Genomic DNA, 17,810 nt, shown 5'->3' on the forward strand with positions numbered 1-17,810 from the left:
TGGAGAAAATGGATTGGAGAGAAGCAAATATGGAAACTGGGAGATCATTTAAGTGGTGAGACATAACGAAGACTGAAACTAGTGGCAGGGGAATAAGAAAAAGGGTGGATTTGAGAAATATTTCAGAGTAAAAGTCATGGGACTTGGTGATTCTCTGGATATGGGTGAAGAATGAGAGAAGGATGTTTTGACTGACTTTCAAACTTTTAGGTTGGGTAACTGAGCAGATGGAGGTGACACCAGCCAAGGCAGAACACAGGGATGATAAACTTTTGAAGAAGAGAACATGCAGGAGTGTGAGAGGAAACACAGAAGGGGCAAATCTGATGTTGTCAGGGATGGGTTCAATAGTGGAGGATTTCAGTTTTAGATACATTGTATTTGAGTTGCCTATTAAGTTGTCTAATAGTTGTTCAATAGTTGAATGTATTAAGACTAAGTAATTCTGTAGAAATTTAGTGTCGGGCCTTGTACGAGGCACTGGCCGAATTGTATGACAGACACGGTTCTCACCCTCCCAAAGCTGAGAGCCTGTTGGAGATGCTATAATCTGGAGCTCAGGAGAGAGATCTAGGCTAGAGCTATCAATGTATAGAGAGTGTTACCAGAAAGAAGAGAAGGAAACTCTTAGAGTTTATGAGCATTATTTACTATGAGCTATAGTCTATGCATATCATCTCATCTAAGCTTCATGACATTTCTATGAAATATTCCAATGTTACCGATGAGGAAAATGAAGCACAGAGAGCTGAAACTCAGAGATTGCAATCTGGCCTTTGGCCTGAATTTTATTCTATTTTGCTGCAGTGATTTAAAAAGACCTCTAGATGTGTTCGCACTATCTAGTTTGTTACTTTCTCTCATCCTCTACTGTCTTATACCGTATGTGTTCACTCGTAACATTTTTGCTCCCTTTAGGCATTTGACTTTGTACTATGTGGTTTACCTAAGTGCCAAAGGTCACAGGGCGAGAAAATGGCTGAGTTCTACTTGAACCAAAATCTGGGTGACATCAAAGTCTATGCTCTTTGCTGTTATGCTGTACTTCTGTGGATGGCAGAAGAAAGTGTGTTGTGTGGTGATGCACAAGGGCTGATGGATGTTTGTGGTCAGAAAGTAGAAAATTACAGTTAAAGATCTCAGCTGCAATTGGTTCTTTTGGCTAGTAGTCTTTTCTGACATACTATTTTCCTATCTAAGGCTTAGAAAGGAACTTGATAATATATATAATACTGTTTTCTGAAGCATTGTCCCTAGTGATTATGTTATTCTGAAATTTTCCTGAAATATGTAGGTAGGATGGTATCTGCCATGGGAAGGGTGAAAGAATGATAATTAGGTTTGGTCTGTAATTATGAAGATTGCTTCCTTGTCATAAAAAAGATAGACACTAATTCTACTGGGGAAATAAATTCATGAGGCTTCTGGTCATTATGATCAGATAAAAGCCCATTTCAAACGTCCTTCTGTACTGCAGTGAGGTATGATAGTCCTTGAGCAGCTTGTTGGAGACGAGTTCAAATTATTAACATGGAACATTGAGGCAGGCAGAGTGCTCTGGCTGGGTTGGTGCAGGACACTAAGTGGGCCAAGGCAAGAGCTTTCAGAAGGTGGCGATTTGCATCCAAGAGTGGATGAAGAATTAAGAGTAACTTACAGGTTTAATTAAGAACAAACAATGAATGTTAATTTGCAGAGACCCGAAGCCGAATGGGGCTGACCATGGGAGGCTTAATGTTCCAACAAAATTGTGGTTAAACATGATAGTTTCAATCTTGTCCCTTCTTCCTCAATTTTTGGTGTCCTAGCAAGGCTTTTTTCACATAACTAGCCCTCTTCCGGTCTTTTTCTTTCTCTAAGTGCTATATCAAATCTCTTCTTATTCATTTGTTTATTATTTATTATGGCCTGCTTTCATAGGGCCCAGATATATACATAATACACAAATATATACATATATATGTATAAATATAACTGGTGACCTTGGATTTATATGTGAATGTTGGGCTGAAGATGCGTATCAGGCATCTGGAGTCTGGGAGCAGCCGAAGGCCCATTGAACTTTACAGTCTTAAGAGAAAAGGACTCCTGGAAAAAAAAAAAAAAGAAGCTCTTGTTAATTATATAGGTGTTTACCATGAGATAAGAGAGGATTTAGCTCAGTTGTCAATTCGGTATTCAGACCAGGCTCTGCTCTGGCTCTAATACACTTAGGGATCAGGCTATGGAATCTTAGAGAGCAACTTGTCCCTATAATTAATTGCTAAATAAAATGTGAAGATCAGCATATACTGCCAGGTTCTGATACGGGAGGCAATATGAAGCAATGTGGTATAGCATGTGGAAGTAGGTTGATGAGATAGATGAGGGTTCACTGACCACCAAAGTGCAGGGTGTTGAATGAATTAGGCACATAAACATTAAACTATTAGGATAACTGCAGGTGCTAGAGGTAAATGTGGACTCCTTAGGAATCTGTGTCTTCCACCAGGGTGTGAATTCTAACATCCCCAAGGACCTGACACTTAGACTGCTCAAGATTTTTTGAATAAGTGATAATATATACGATTTCGGTGAAATTAAAAAAATAAAGGCAGATGTCCAAATGATTGAGATCTTTGCACTATCAGCGTGAAATATTTGGACCCTGGGAGCCTCCTCATGTTAGCAGCAGGAGGATTACTAGACGCTCAAGATACAAAATCCTAACCACAAATACTGAAAAAAGTACACTATCCTTCAGAGCCCATGGCAGGTTCCCTGAATGTCCCTTCTCCCACCCACGACGCTTATACAGGCGGGTCTTCACTGTGGCCTGCTAGCCCCGCGGTAGCAGCAGCACCTTCCCCGCCTGACTTCGCAGTGCCCAAGCGCGTCAGCCTGGTGCTCAGACCAGCCCCCCACCCCCGGTCCCGCTCCAAGCGCAGCTCCGCACGCACCGGGTTTGGGCAGCGCAGAGCGCTGCGCCGTCCTTCGCGCTCCCGCGTTCGTGCGCGACGCCTCGAGCGCGCATGTGCCGGCCCGATTCCGTGCTTGTTCCCTACCGCGCCCCGTAGGGCTCCCTCGGCGAGCTCCACGTAGGCCGCGCAGGCGCCTTTGGCACACCGCTCACCTGCTGCCGTTGTCGCCGCCGCCGCCGCCGGGGCTGGATGGGGGGCCGAGGCCAACCAGTGGCACCCACAAGAAGGAGACGCGGCGGCGGCGACGCCGACACCCGTAAGATAAGAGTCCCGATCCGGCCGCGAGCCCCAGGAGCAGGCAGCGAGGCCCGGCCCCCGCGGTCCCTGCTGTAGAGAAGCCGCCGACGGTGCCGCGGCTGGGTCTCCCTGGGCGCTCGCCCCTCAGGTCTCACTCACACTCAGGACCCCGCGCTGCGCCATGTTCAAGAAACTGAAGCAAAAGGTCAGCGAGGAGCAGCAGCAGTTCCAGCAGGCGCTGGCCTCTACTCAGGTACTATGGCTGCCGTTCTCCCCGAGTTCCCGATACCCCTTGACCCTCCCTCTGGGGCAAAAAGGAGGGGAGGTTCTTCCATGACCCTTGACCTCTAACCTGAGGATTCCTCCAAACTCTGCACTGGGTACGAGCTCAGGTTGGTGCAGGTCCTTCGTGACTCCCGACCCGGGTCCCCATCCCCAGGCTCGGCTCAGGGGAGCGGATGGGGGTGGCTGGATCCTTCGTGTATCTGACCTCTGTTAGAGTTTTCCCCTAATTCCCGACCCCGGCCTGAGAACAAGTGAGAAGGGCTCCAATCTTGCATGACTTTTGACTCATATCTAGGTTCTCCCACCCAGGCGAGACCCCAACTCAGGAATAAGGGCGAGAAGGGAAAACCTGGGTCCCTTGTAATATCTGATCTCTTGACCGAAGTCCCCTCTCCTGTCCCCAACCCGAGATTGAGTACCAAGGGACCAGGATCCCGCAGGATTCCTGATCCCTGACAGAAGTCTGATTAATTCCAAACTCTGGTCCAGGGGTAAGGGCCAGGGGTTGAGCCATTCAAGGCCAGGCTGCTTGCGGGAGCGTTGGGACGCGAAAGAGGTGGTAGTGTGGCCCGCGTCCAGCGCCTGAGGCTGTCACGAGTTAGTCACTTGGCATAACTTGGTTGATCTCGGACAGCCAGAGGGGCTGACACTCTGAGGCTCGCTGGGGTTGTGCCTGTCCACAACTAGGCTTGTGCTTCTTCAGGAGTTTTGTTAATGTGGTTTTTCACGGATGCTGTTGCTTCAGGAAATGACAGTTTCCAGGAAAAAGGGGGCGTGTTAGTGTTAATTTAAAGAAACAGTCCTTAAGCATCAGTGAATATTTGTATGTTTTGGTGCTGGCAGCACGTGGTCTTTTCAGTGAAAATAATGGTTTCTACTAAATTTCTTCCCAACCTTTCTGGATCTCAACAGATTGAGCACAACTCTCTTAATTTTAGTTTCTACAGGAAGTCTGAGTTTTGACTAATTTGGAGGCATCTCTAATACATTTTATAACATAACATTTATCTTACATAATTTATAAACAACTATTAAACATCTTATTAACAACTATTAAGCAGATATTACATTGAGTTTGTTCTAAACTATGAATTGAAGTTGTTCTCTTTAAAGCTTGTGTAGAGTTAAAACAGTTCTTGAACTACATTGGAACATGACAGTGAAGGCTTTTTAATTCTCCGAAGTAAAATGTAAATAGTGACTAAAATTTAAGTTGTAAATATTTTACTTTTCATACTATTTACTGCTTTTCTGACTTTACAAAACACAGTTTTTTAAGAAACAGAAAAAACTTAAAAGTGAGGTAGAGATGAAGAATGTGGGGAAACAGGTGTGTTAGCAAAAGTAAGGCACTTAACATTTGGGAATGTATAAAGTATCGTTGATCCAGGACTCCACCTCTAGAAATTTATTCTAAGAAAATTTAGTATGTATTAAAAGATTTAGCCACACAGATTTTCATTTCAATGTTGTTTTAATAGTTAAAAACTGGCTAAAAAATTGTTCAACGATAGAAAGAGAAAGTCGTATCAGGAAATCGATTATTCTGCAGCCTTAAAAAAATGCCAACGTTTATTGGGTTCTTACTATGTTCCAGGCATTTTGCTTAGTATTTTATGTGCATTATTTTATTTAATTGTCACTTAAACCAAGAGGTTGATAATCTCTTATACATGAAGGAGCGAGGCTCAAAGAGGTTAAGTTGCTTAATATCACACTGCTAGTGTTAGCGCCTACAGAAAAGTATTGTTAATATGCAAAATAATTGTGTTAAGCAGATTAAAAAGCGTATGAACTCAATTTTGTAGGGCAAAATATGTACATGTTTATATACAAACAGTGAAAATAGTTTAAGAAGATTATACTGTAAGGTGCTGGTGAAATATTATGAGTATATTTTTTCTTATTTGTATTTAGTTTTTCTTCATGGAAATTGCTTTTGTGCATTAACAAAGGTTGTTTTTAGAATAATATTAAAAAAAAGCTAGTTGCAAACTAAGACATTAGAGCTCTCCCAGTTTGGATAGGGCGATGCCTCTGGTGAGACTCCATTTGGATCAAATAAAATTACTTTGTGTACAAAAGATTTAAAGCAATCCTCTTTGATAATATGTCTATTTACCCAGAATGCCAAAGGAAATCGTTAGTGATCAACTACTGACAGAAACTTGATTCTCTTCTGGTCTCAGGTTCTCAGCTATTCAGTTGAGTAGTTGTGGATTGTTTTCAGAGTTAAGGGTTAAAGATTTCATTCAGGCATGAATTAAAAACAAAACAAAAAGCTTTTTTTGATTACAATCCTTTTTGCAACAGATTACACAAATTGTTCTGTTAAGCAAAGAATTTTGAATTCGTATATTATAGTTTCTTCATTTTTAAGTGTAAATTATTTTGTGATGAAGGCACCATGCCCTCTAGAGTTTAATAGGGTGTGTAAGGCAGTTTCCTTTTACCCACTCAGGAGGATTTGTTTGTTCTTGGTCTAGGTTGAAATTTTTCCCTCAGATCGTTGAATTATTTCTCTCTTATGTGTATTGCAGCTGAGAAGTCTAATTCTAAGCCTGTTTTTCCTTCATTAGTAGTTAACCCGATATTTTAATCATCTCTTTTTTCCTTGGTTTTAAAACATTTCCAGTTTCCTTTTTTTCCTTCCTTTTTTTAGCCCCTCTCCCCTTTTAAAAAAATTTTGTTTCTGGATAGATCATTTGTGTATCTTAACTTTTTTTTATGCTGAGCAGTGCAGGTAGGTGGGATCAGCTTTTTTTTTTAATGAAAGAATTAATTAGGTCAGAAAATGTGATATCTTATGTTACAAAGGTTAAGTTTTTTTAAACTTTTGTTTTAGAGATGTCTCTGTGTGAAATGGTTTAATTAATTAATTGATTAATTAATTTAACTCTAGGTCTGAGTGGCAAAAAATTTGAGAAACAATGGTCTAAATAATACTAAATGGATGAAGGAATCAGACCTGTGTGTTAACCCAGATCTTGCAGTATGCAACCTGGGCAAGCCACATGAGTATTCCGAGCTTCTTATTTTCTCATCAAGAAATTGGGGATGATACTATCTGTCCTGCTTACCTTTCAGATTGGTTGTGAGGATCAACAGAGATAAAGTATTTGAAAGCATTTGTAATTAGAGCACTTATTTATTTAACAAGCCTTAGGAGGTGTAAACCTGGGTGTTGCATTTGCCTTGAAGGGTAAATGTAGTCTCTGTACCATGGAGTTGAGCGACAAGTACACCTAGTATGGTGGTAGTATGCACAGGGTATTGTGGCTGCACATAGGAAGACATTTCTGGAGAGGGTCAGGGTGACATCTGAGTGGGATCTTGATGATGAAAAGTCATGGTATGTAAGGACAAGGCATTCAAGGCTTATTATTCCTAAAGGTGATTGTATTAGTTTTCTAATGTTGCATAATAACCCAGTTATTATCTCATAATCCATATGTCAGAAGTCTGATAATGGGGTGATGGAGTGACTAGGTTCTCTGCTCAGGATCTCACAAGGCTAAGATCAAGGTATTCTTCAGACTGTGTTCTTATCTGGAGCTTAGAGTCCTCTTCCATGTTCTTGTGGTTGTAAAATTTAGTTCTTTGTGGTTGTAGAACTGACATCTTTATCCGGCTTTTGAAGGGGACCACTTTTAGCACCTAGAGCTGCCTGCAGTTCCTTGCTACTGGACCCCTGTAGACATTTTGCTTTCTTTAGGACAGCGGGAGTGCATTTCTCTGTTTTCTGCCTCTGCACTCATATTTCAAGGGCTTGTGTGATCAGGTTGGACCCATTCAGATAATCTCCTTTTGATTAATTCAGAGCCAACTGATTAGTAACCTTAAATATGCCTGCAAAAGCCTTTTTGCTGTGTAAGGTCAGCTAATCAGGGGAGTGATAGCATATTCACAAGGCAAGGGTCATTTGGAATCATCTTAGAAGTCTGCATGCTGCATTGACTAAAAGGGTCTTTCTTATACTGAAATTGAGGCCTGTAGTCTCATAATAATGATAATAGTCAGCAGTAAAAGTGTTAATTGTGAGCCTGGATATAACCATCAGGTTTCTTGACAAATAGCTTAGAACTCTGTCTTAAGATTTTTCATGGCTATCAAAATTAATTGGACCAAGTTTAGTCTGAATGAATCTTAAATCCTTTTATATTTTGAAGTTAGGATAGCTCATTAAAGATCCAGGACCTTGGGATAAATGCCCAAGTACAGTTAGTTTTTTATGCATGTTTTATACTTCACAGTCACATCCATTCCCTCACGGGATCCTTACTCTTGCAACTGCAGAGGAAGACCTACAAGTCATCAGGCCAAGCCTTGCCAGGTGGTACTGCTTTACTGAGGACAATGTGTTTCAGAACCTGTTCAAATTTATAAACCTCAACATTTGATTTTGCTGGTTTATCTAGAGCTGATTGGGCTGTCAGTTACTGATTAGGCCCACATGAGGCCAAGATAAAAAGACATAGTGCCAATTTTTAAAATTCACAGTGGGGGTGTACTTTTCAAGTGATTAGAAGGTCACTGTCTTGAGTAGCCCTTTCCTGGCATCTGGCATTTGGAAAGCTGAATCACTAACCCAAAGATCACTTGGTGATGATGGAATCGAAGCAGAGAGGGTTGGTCAAGAGCTATTTCCTCTAGCCTAGTAGTACTTTGTTTAACTTTTTGCCTCCTCAGTGGCCCTTTTATTAAAGGAGATATTACACACAACCATTGCAAAGCAGATAGAAATGGAGCTCTTCCCTCTCATAGTGGCAGGCTTTAACGCATCTATAGCTCTTGAAGCTGGGAAGGTTTGAAATTCATGGCTCTGCGTTTAGGAAGGGTTTATTGAATTTCTCTCAACTTCAGTGAAAACTATTTCTAAAGTGCTGGGTAGACACTGTCCAATTACTGTGCTTTCCCTTCCCATTTTCTAAGCACAATATTAACTTCTTGTCATACATTTTCTAGACATTAAAATATTGATAAGGCTTCAGCTTTATTTCACATTCAACCATTTTCTTGTTTAAAATTTTAAGACCTTACTGTTTCTGTTTTTATCCTAGGAAAGGATATCTTATTCCTTAAGGTAACTTCTGCATGTAGGTAATTTCATCTATCACTTGTTGATTTTTCTGGTTCATCTTTTAGGAGGTATATGTGAGCTGAAATTCTTAGTTGTAAGCAACAGAATTCAGTCTAGATAGGTAAGCAGAAAAGGAATTTATTAAAGAATATTTGGTAGCTTACAGAATTTCCAGAAGGGCCTGAAAGTCTGGGCAGGTTGCCATGCCCAGCCATGCAGAGCGGACTGTACTAATAACAGTATTGTAGCTGCCTCAGCTTGGTACCAGCATTGCATCTTCCACTACACAGTTCTTGTACACGAATGCATGATGCTGTCTCCATGATCGTCAGCTGATGGACTTTAATTATGCATATTTATTTTTCTCACATCACTCATTTATGACTCATAGTCTCATGTGGGTGTGTTCATTGATGGAGCATAGGTCACCTGCCCTAGATGCAAAGACGACTGGATTAGTGAGTTTTCAGAGTTCTAACTTTGGCCTTTTAAGAGATATTTATAAAAAAAGGATATTAAACTTCTATCGCATTTTGTTGATGTTTTCCTTCTCCTCTCAATTAAACTTTTAATTTTGATTTCTGCTTTTGGCATAAAAATCTCTCCTATTCAGACATTATGGAAATAGACCCTCATATTTTCTTTTATATTTCAATTTTTTAAAAATCATTTAAATCTTTAATATAGCTTAAGTATGAACTAAGGATCTGATTGATGTCCTTCCATCCATATACATGGTCATTTGTCCCAACACCATGTATTGGGTATCTTGTCTTGATTAGAAATGTTACACTTATTTTAAACTAAATCTGTATATGTGTGTATGTATATATATGTGTGTATGTAGAGTATTTGTATGTGTGTACACTATTCCTCATGACCTCTCTTTTCTCGCCTAGCCATGACTATGGGCCTGTTTGACAGATCAGGGTTCCATTTGTTCAATCACTCATTTATTTACCAAATATTTATTAAATGCCTTTTATTTATTTAGAGCTGTGCAGACTACAAAAGGGTAAGGCATCAAAACTTATTTCTATGTGTGGATGAGTTCAGACCTATTTTGTTATGGGTGAGGGAGAGTCTTGAAGTTTGGGCTTTAAACTTTTAGGACTGTTTTTAGCTCACCTCAAGTAGACCTTAAACTCCTAGTTTAAATTTTAGGCCCTTTCTCTAGAAGATTTTTATGCTGAGGATATTAGGAGTCAGGATGTCCTTTATAGCAGCAGTCTTTAACCTTTTTGGCACCAGAGACTGGTGCTCCTATAAGAATCTAATGCCTGATGATCTCAGATGGAGCTGAGGTGGTGATGCTAGCGCTGGGGAGCAGCTGCAAATACAGAGGAAGCTTTGCTCTCTCACCAGCCACGCACCTCCTGCTGTGTGGCCCAGTTCCTAACAGGCCATACACAGATACCAGTCTCCAGCTCCAGGGTTTGGGGACTCCTGCTTCATAGGGCTGAATGGACTGGCATCTCAGTATCTAGTTGTGGCATGTAAGGTAGGCTCAAAGCAGGCCCTTTACTAGAGAGATGTTTACTAGAGAGATGTGCATTTCATAGTATTGAGTGTTAGAGCTAGAAGGCACCTTAAATATTGATTTGACAACCTTATTTTTTGCTATGTACTTTTAATTTTTGAATAATTTTTATATACAGGAAAGTTACAAAGATAGTACAGAGAATGTTCATATACTCCTCACCTGGTTTCAGTTTTCCCTATTATCTTATTTTACCAGCACAACCTTATTTTATAGATGAAGAGACATAGCCCTCAAGAAGTTCATTTAGTTAAGATCATAGTTTTAGTTGGTGGTAGATTCAGACCAAGGACCCATTAGATAGCCTGGGACTGGATTATGTTTTACTTATCCTTTTCTGTTTTTCATATATTTGCTCTTTTCTTTCGTTGGGTTCTTTGGTCATTGACTGAGAGAAGGACTACCCAGCACATAGTGCACTAGTCAGTATAGTCTTTCTAAGTCATTCAATAATTTTTGACTCTAGGCTTCCTCCAACTCTTCAATGCCAGCGAGAACCAGGAGCAGGACGTCTTCATTTACGGAGCAACTTGACGAAGGTACACCCAATAGAGAGGTAAGTTTGGAATTTCTACTTTAGTAAACCTTTCACAAGAAGCTTATTAGTCTAAAATGGAATGCTACGGTTTATAACAAAATGGGAAATTATTTTGACAGGTCAGATATTTAATTCTTATGTATTTATTAATGACATAGTTGTCTTTTTTCCTTAAATGGTAGTTATGCTTTTATAAAGTGTGTTTTCTTTGAGAATCTTAATTTGAGAGGACAATATACTCTGCCTTTAATGTTTTAATTTTTCAGAATAATTTGAAAACAATTTGTTCAACATAACATCATCATGTGGGGAAAAGTCCTATAATTTCAAGCTAGTGATTGGAAACTGAAGTAACTTTACTTATTCCATGTGACTTACAGCTGGCACCATAGCTCAGATTAGGTTTTTTCCAACCTTTTAAAAATCTTTCTATGAAGTTTGACACAGGTCAGAAAAGAAGGTAAAACATAAATGCACAAATCAGTGAATTATTTCAAAGGAACACTATAGTGCTGCTTCACCCTCACCCTCCATCCCCAAAGATTACCATCTTCCTGACTTTGGTATTTGCATCCTTCCTTTTGTTTATAGTACCACTTAAATATGCTTTCTGTTGTAAACATTGAGGTTAAACTGGTTGTCTGTAGTTTTATAATTTACTATTGTAAATTGTGCTGCTGTGAACATTATTGTACATTTCTTTTGGTACACAGGTATTTGCATTTCTTTGGCTAGGTGCTTAAGAGTAGAATCACTGGGTCAAAGGGTATACATAATTTTAACACCTTAGAAGATAATGCCCGTTATTTCTCAGAATAGTTGTAAAAACGTTACCTCCCTACTAGTTATCAGAGTTGCTGTTTGCTCTACATCCTTGCTAGTCTTTTTAATTTCAGCCATTCTGGTGGGTGCATAGTATTTTCTTACTGTAGTTTTAATTTGCATTTCTATGATAACATTTTTCATTTGTGTATTGGCCATTTGATATCTTCTGCTGTGAAGTGCTCGTTTAAGTCTCTTGTTCATTTTTCTATTGGTTTGTCTTTTACAGATTTGTGGGAGTCCTTTTTTTTATATAATGTGGATAGTTTTTTGTTGGCTATATGCAGATATCTTCGTCCACTCTGTGGCTTGCTTTTTATTCTCTTAATGATGTTCTTTGATGAACAGAATATTTTATTTTGTGGCTAATATTTTTTGTTTCTTATTAAAGAATTTTTTCTGACCCATAGAATATTTTCCTGTATTATCCTGTTTTACTCTTCACATTTGGATCTATATTCCATTTATAAATGATTTTTTTCTCAATATGGTGTGATGTAGGAATCAAGTTTCACCCCTCCCTCTCATGGTCTTCCAGCTGTCCCATTCTTTCCACACGGCTCTATTGTGCTACTATTTTTCAGAAATTAAGTGTCTATATTTGAGCGATTTTGTCTCTGGGCCCTCTTTTCTATTCTGTTTGCTTTGGTTTTGATTAGATTACCACACTGTCTCAATAACTATAGTTTTATATTATATCGTGCCGTCAGTGAGCAGGTCTTCCCCGTCTTAATTAGCTTGTGCCGCTATAACAAAATTCTATAGATTGAGTGGCTTAAACAACAAACATTTAGTTCTAGAGGTTGGGTAACCCGAGATCCATATGCTAGCAGATTGGGTGCCTGGTGAGGATCTTCTTCCTGGTCTTCAGATAGCTGTCTTCTCATTATATCCTAGCATAGCCTTTCCTTGGTGCATGCACCTAGGGAAGAGCTGGAAGGGTGGGAGGAATGTGGGAGACAGCTTTCATGTCTCTTTTTTTATAAGTGGCATAAATTCCATTATGAGGGCCCCATCCTCATGACCCCATCTAACTACTTCCCAAAGACTCCACCTCCAAATACCATCACATTAAGGTTTAGGGCTTTGACATATCAGTTTTGGGAGACAGAAACGTTCAGTCTACCTTTTTCTTCTTTGATGTCTTGGTTATTCTTATTCCTTTCCATAGAAATTCCATATACATTTTTGAATCAGATTTTTAAGTTTCACAATAAAAAACTCAAAACAAAACAAAATACAAACAATGACAACAAAACAAACCTACAGAGATTTTTATTGGGATTACATCGACTATAGATTAGTTTGGAAAAGGTCTCAATATTACAAATCAAATTTTATAATCTTTTCAGTATTACAATTAGTACAGTACTACTGAGCATTGTACACAAACATTTATAATGCTGTTCTGTGGGATGGATTTCTAGGAATGGGGTAGTTGGGTCATAGAGTATATGGAAATTTAGAAATTTGAAAGATATTTCCAGATTGTCATGATGAAGAAGACTTTAAAACAAAAAAATTTTAAACCTTTATTTAGTAGATGTTGATAGTAAAATAAATACTTTACGGTATAGTTTTTACACTCAAAATTAATGTCATATGTATTGTGTCCTTCGTGCATATATTTAAATGATCTGAGAAAGTTGTACAAAAGTATAAAGTATATGCATACTTTCTTTGAGATCTCTTTTTTCGTGCATTATTTGCAATATTGCATTTCTTTAATGTTATGATTTCAAGTTTAATATTATTAAACTTAGTTTATACATGTAACCAATTTGAATGAAAGCCACAATACTGAGTATTACTATTTTTGCAATCAGTGTTAATGGCATCATTCCTATACTCAGTATATTCCTTGATATTATGGTAATATATTGGTTTACACACAATACAATTGAAATCCTCAAAGTAGTTTGATTATTACTATTGTTTTTTAGAAAAGATTTATCTAGGATGCTTTAAAATGTTTTAATTGAGTATATCTTATGAAGTAATCTTTTCTGAAAGGGATGGTTGGAGCATTCTTTACAATAGGCTAAGTAAACTAAAGGTTTAGTGCCTCCAGCTTCCTTATAGGGATATAAAAAATCATCCATATGATTGTAGGCATTGAAGGCAAAGGAGTAGATTGAATTTGCATTGACCCTCAGGTCTGCAGATTTCTGGCGCTCTAGCCCTACCTCTTCCTGCACAAATGACAGATCTGTCCAGTTGAACATAGTACTCTTTCCTGGTGATGCTGGGCATAGCCTCATTATCCTCAGCATAGAGCTTCCTTTCCTTTTTGTTGCTTGATAAATCTTTTTTTGCTTCTCTAGAGTTAGGTGCTTTGGAGCAATGTAGAGTATAGGATCATGTTAAGGGCCCCTGTAAATTGAACTGTTTTTTAAATTTCATTTTTGGTCTTCTCATTGCTACTCTATAGAAATAAAGTTGATTTTTGTAAATTGAACTTGTATTCTGCAACCTTGCTGAACTTATGTATTAGTTCTAATAGTTATATAGCGGGTTACTTAGTATTTTCTATGTACAAGGTCATGTCATCTGCAGATAGAGGTAGTTTTACATCTTCCTTTAATCCGGGTGCCTTTTCTTGCATAATTGTCCTGGCTAGAACCTCCAGTACAACGTTGAACAGAAGTGGCAGGAACAGATATAATTGTCTGGTTTCTGATCTTAGGTTGAAAACATTCAGTTTTTTTGTCATTAAGTGTGATGTAGCTATGGGTGTTTAATAGATGTCCTTTATCATGTTGAGGAAGTTCTCTTCCATTCTTAGTTTGTTGAGTATTCTTATTATGAAGCAGTATTGAATTTTGTCAGATATTTTCTCTGTATCTGTTGAGATGGAGATGTGGCTTTGATCTTTATTCTATTGATATGGTGTATTATATTAATTGGTTTTTGGATTTTATTTTTTAAATTTATTTATTTATTTATCTATTTTTTTGTTTTTAGATTTTAAACCAACCTTTCATCCTGGGGCAAATTCCACTTGCTCACGGTATATAATTTTATATTGTGGATTTGATTTGATAGTATTTTATGAGGATTTTTGTGTCTGTATTCATAAGAGATATTGTTCTTTAGCTTTCTCTTTTTGTGGTGTCTGGTTTTGATATTAGGAAAATATTGGTCTAATAAATGAGTTGGGAAGTATTCCTGCCTCTTATATTTTTTGAGAAGGGTTTGTGAAGATTAGTATTAATTCTTTAAATGTTTGATATAATTTACCGAGGAAGCCATCTGATTCTGGGCTTTTCCTTGTGAGAAGCGTTTTGATTACTAATTCAGTTTCTTTACTTGTTATAGCTCTATTGAGATTTTCTCATTCTTTTTGAGTCAGTTTTGGTAATTGGATCTTTCTAGGAATTTTTGTGTCATTCAAGGTATACAGTTTGTTGGCATACAGTTTGTTCATAGTATAATCCTTTTTATTTCTGTAAATCTAGTAGTAATTTACCCTCATTCATTCTCGATATTAGTAATATGAGTCTTCTCACTGTTTTTCTCTGTCAGTCAAGCTAAAGATTTGTTGATCATTTTGATGAACCAAGTTTTGGTTACACCTTATTGTTGAGTATGTTGAGTTGAGCATTCTCAGAATTGGAGTGAGAAGTTGATCTGTGATGACTTATTTTTCTCAAGTGCTCTGAGACTTAGCAAAAATTCCTTGTGTCTGTATTGTTACTTTCCTGGTTTTCTGGCCTGATGTATGTTTTTGTCCATCTTTATTGGTCTTTTTCAGTGATGATTAGGATTACAGTAATTTAGTCACCTTGTCCTTTTTTACTGTCTTTTGTTTGTTTGAAGAGTTTTTGTGTAGTAGAAATATCCATACAGACAAAATAAGGCCTTAAGTTGTGGTTTTGAATTGAATTTGATCAAAATGGTATACCCACAGTCTGTACTAGGTATTTCCTTACCTGCTACTGCTGAACACAATTATATTCTTGTATCTTCTGCAGGGTTTATTATCATGAGTACTTCTTAAGGTCTACACTGTTGCAAATAAAAATGGAATGAGTTTAATTGACTCAAAATAGTAAGTGTTACTACTAACAGCTGTATATAACAGTGTCTGGGAAGATAGAAACAGGAAATCCTCTCTTCAAGGTAGAGAGACTTACAGACTTCTTAAGGTACGAAAGTTTTTAAGGTCCCTTCCCTAATAGGGGATATATTAATTCATAAGAGATACATTAATTCATTACATACAGTGGATGCTAGTGGATGCCTTAGAGCAGGTCTTAGGACTTACTTTTCTCTTTGAACTCTCTTGTGAAAGACTGGGTGGGTTCTTTGATGCCAGAGATAGATTTAGTGCTACAAGCTCTAGGGGCTAAAGTGGGGCTCCCAGCACTGGTAAAAAGAAGTTGAAAAAAACTTTCGCTAACTGCTGCCTGGAGTTCTCTGTGGCCCATTAAAGAAGCTTCTGTCCCTAGGGAGGCATCATGATCAAGAAATGAACCAAACCTCACATTGGCTTAGTGATTGAGTCTGAGATAACCCCTGTATTGCTGTAGGGCAGGAAACCCGAAACTAGGACTGGATAAGGAAGGATGAGCACAGAAGGAAGGAGAAAGATAATACTGTCTCAAAATGAGGCTGTACATAAAAATTCTAAAGCAAATGCTAAGAAGGCAGCTAAAAAACAGGTATTGGAATATAAATTTATTTCAAATAAAATTAAAATAATAGAGTTATCTGGAAACAACTTTAAAATATGTATCTTTAGTAAGATAAATGAAGTAATCTTCTTATGAACATAAAATTATAGAGAAGAAACAGGCCAAAACAAAACAAAATTAGACTAGGTAGATATGAAAAAGAAACAGATGGAAATGCTGGAAATGAAAAAAAGAATTATACAAAATTGTAAATCAAAATGAAATTCAGACTAGTCCCAGTTCAAGGGAAAATTAGGTAATTCGAAGAGAAGACTGAGTAATCCCACTCAAAACACAGAGATTCAGAAAAAAAATATTTTTTTGAGTAAGAAATATGGAGGATAGATTGAAAACTTTCAGCACACATCTGATAAGAGTTTTTAGGTAGCTTCATGAATGTTTTAGAATCTTAAAACTTCGATCAGTGTTAGTTCAACTGATGGCTGCAGTGAAGGACCACACAGAAGAGGAGGTGAATTAAATTTTTAGCAGATTTGGATTAGAATTTGAACAGTTTGAAAAAGATTGAGTTGAGACAAAATGTTATTTAGAATGTTTGAGAACTGATACTGGTGAGACTTTCACAGACATAGAAGAAATTGACAAGGACAAGTGGGGAGAAAAACTTAGGCTTTGAGGTAGCTATCAGTGGAAACTAGTTTTGATATCATTTGCTTTTCCGAGGGCTAGGGGCTGGAGTGTAAGTTGTTGTTTGGCAGCTTCTTTTGAAACGGTTGGTCAATATTTCTATAATGGGAATTAGCTTTTGTATTTTTCTCTTAAAATTTCAAACATACCCTTAATTAAGTGCAGTTTTAAGTTATTTCCTTGTGTGAGCAAGATTGACTTGGTTTCAAAAATTAACTTTGGAAGCCTAAGAAGAATGAATTTGTATAGCCTTTAACTTAAAATAACATTCATTCAAAACATGGTCTTAGTTCCCAGGAGAGATTTTCAGCAAGAGTGAAAAATTGGATAGGAGGATTCCTTAGAGCCAAACAGGCAACTGGTATATTTTAGTACACTACTAATACTAAATTTTAAGACTTAGTATAAAGTCAAGTCTTGAATCCTACCCATGGAGTACCAGTTATTAACATAACAACAGCAGACTTAAAAAATGTCCTATCTGTAAGATGGTCTGTAATGTAGGACAAATGAAGAGTTAGTAAGGCTCTAGTTAGGATCCATAACTCTATAGTACTGAGACAAAAAAGTGTAAGTTCTTAAGCTTTTGCAGATGTTTATTTTCTGATATGTTTTTAGTTATATATCATATAATAACATGCATTGACTGCTAAGTTAATATTTCAAAAGATCTGTTTTTTAAAGTTTTTATTTTAAAATAATCATAGAGTCACAGCAAGCTACAAAAAATTTTTTTTAGGGAAACCCTGTGTACCCTTACCCAGTTTCTCTCAAAGGTAACATCTTGTAAAACTATAATACACTATCAAAACAAGGAAATTGACATTGGTAAACTGTGTGCACCACAGAGCTTATTCAGATTTCACCAGTTTTACATGTATTCATTGCATGTGTGTGTGGGGGCGGGGGAGGGGGGGTTTGGTTCTGTGCATTTGATCATGTGTATATTTGTGTAACCTCCACTGTCAAAAAAAGTCCATTTTAATTATAACCTCTTATACATCTAATTCATGATCGTTAATAT

The 17,810-nt window shown here is 37.7% G+C and overlaps 1 protein-coding gene across 11 annotated transcripts in view; it reads left to right on the forward strand.

Annotated features, from left to right (window-relative positions):
• The first annotated feature begins 3,099 nt into the window (after positions 1 to 3,099).
• The window catches only part of GOLGA4 (golgin A4), a 95,821-nt gene continuing 81,110 nt past the window's right edge, over positions 3,100 to 17,810 (forward strand). For 5 of the 11 annotated variants that reach the window (XM_023536717.1, XM_023536741.1, XM_023536775.1 and 2 more), the window contains exons 1-2: positions 3,101 to 3,450; positions 10,569 to 10,658. In XM_023536717.1, coding sequence (XP_023392485.1) covers positions 3,379 to 3,450; positions 10,569 to 10,658 — 162 coding nt within the window. In that variant the 5' untranslated portion in view covers positions 3,101 to 3,378. Of the gene's footprint in view, positions 3,451 to 10,568; positions 10,659 to 17,810 lie in introns of all 11 variants that reach the window. The other 6 variants (XM_023536872.1, XM_023536929.1, XM_023536910.1 and 3 more) reach the window with 3 other exon arrangements.

Source organism: Pteropus vampyrus, unplaced genomic scaffold (assembly GCF_000151845.1).
Source record: "Pteropus vampyrus isolate Shadow unplaced genomic scaffold, Pvam_2.0 Scaffold1, whole genome shotgun sequence".
Taxonomy (NCBI): Eukaryota; Metazoa; Chordata; class Mammalia; order Chiroptera; family Pteropodidae; genus Pteropus; species Pteropus vampyrus.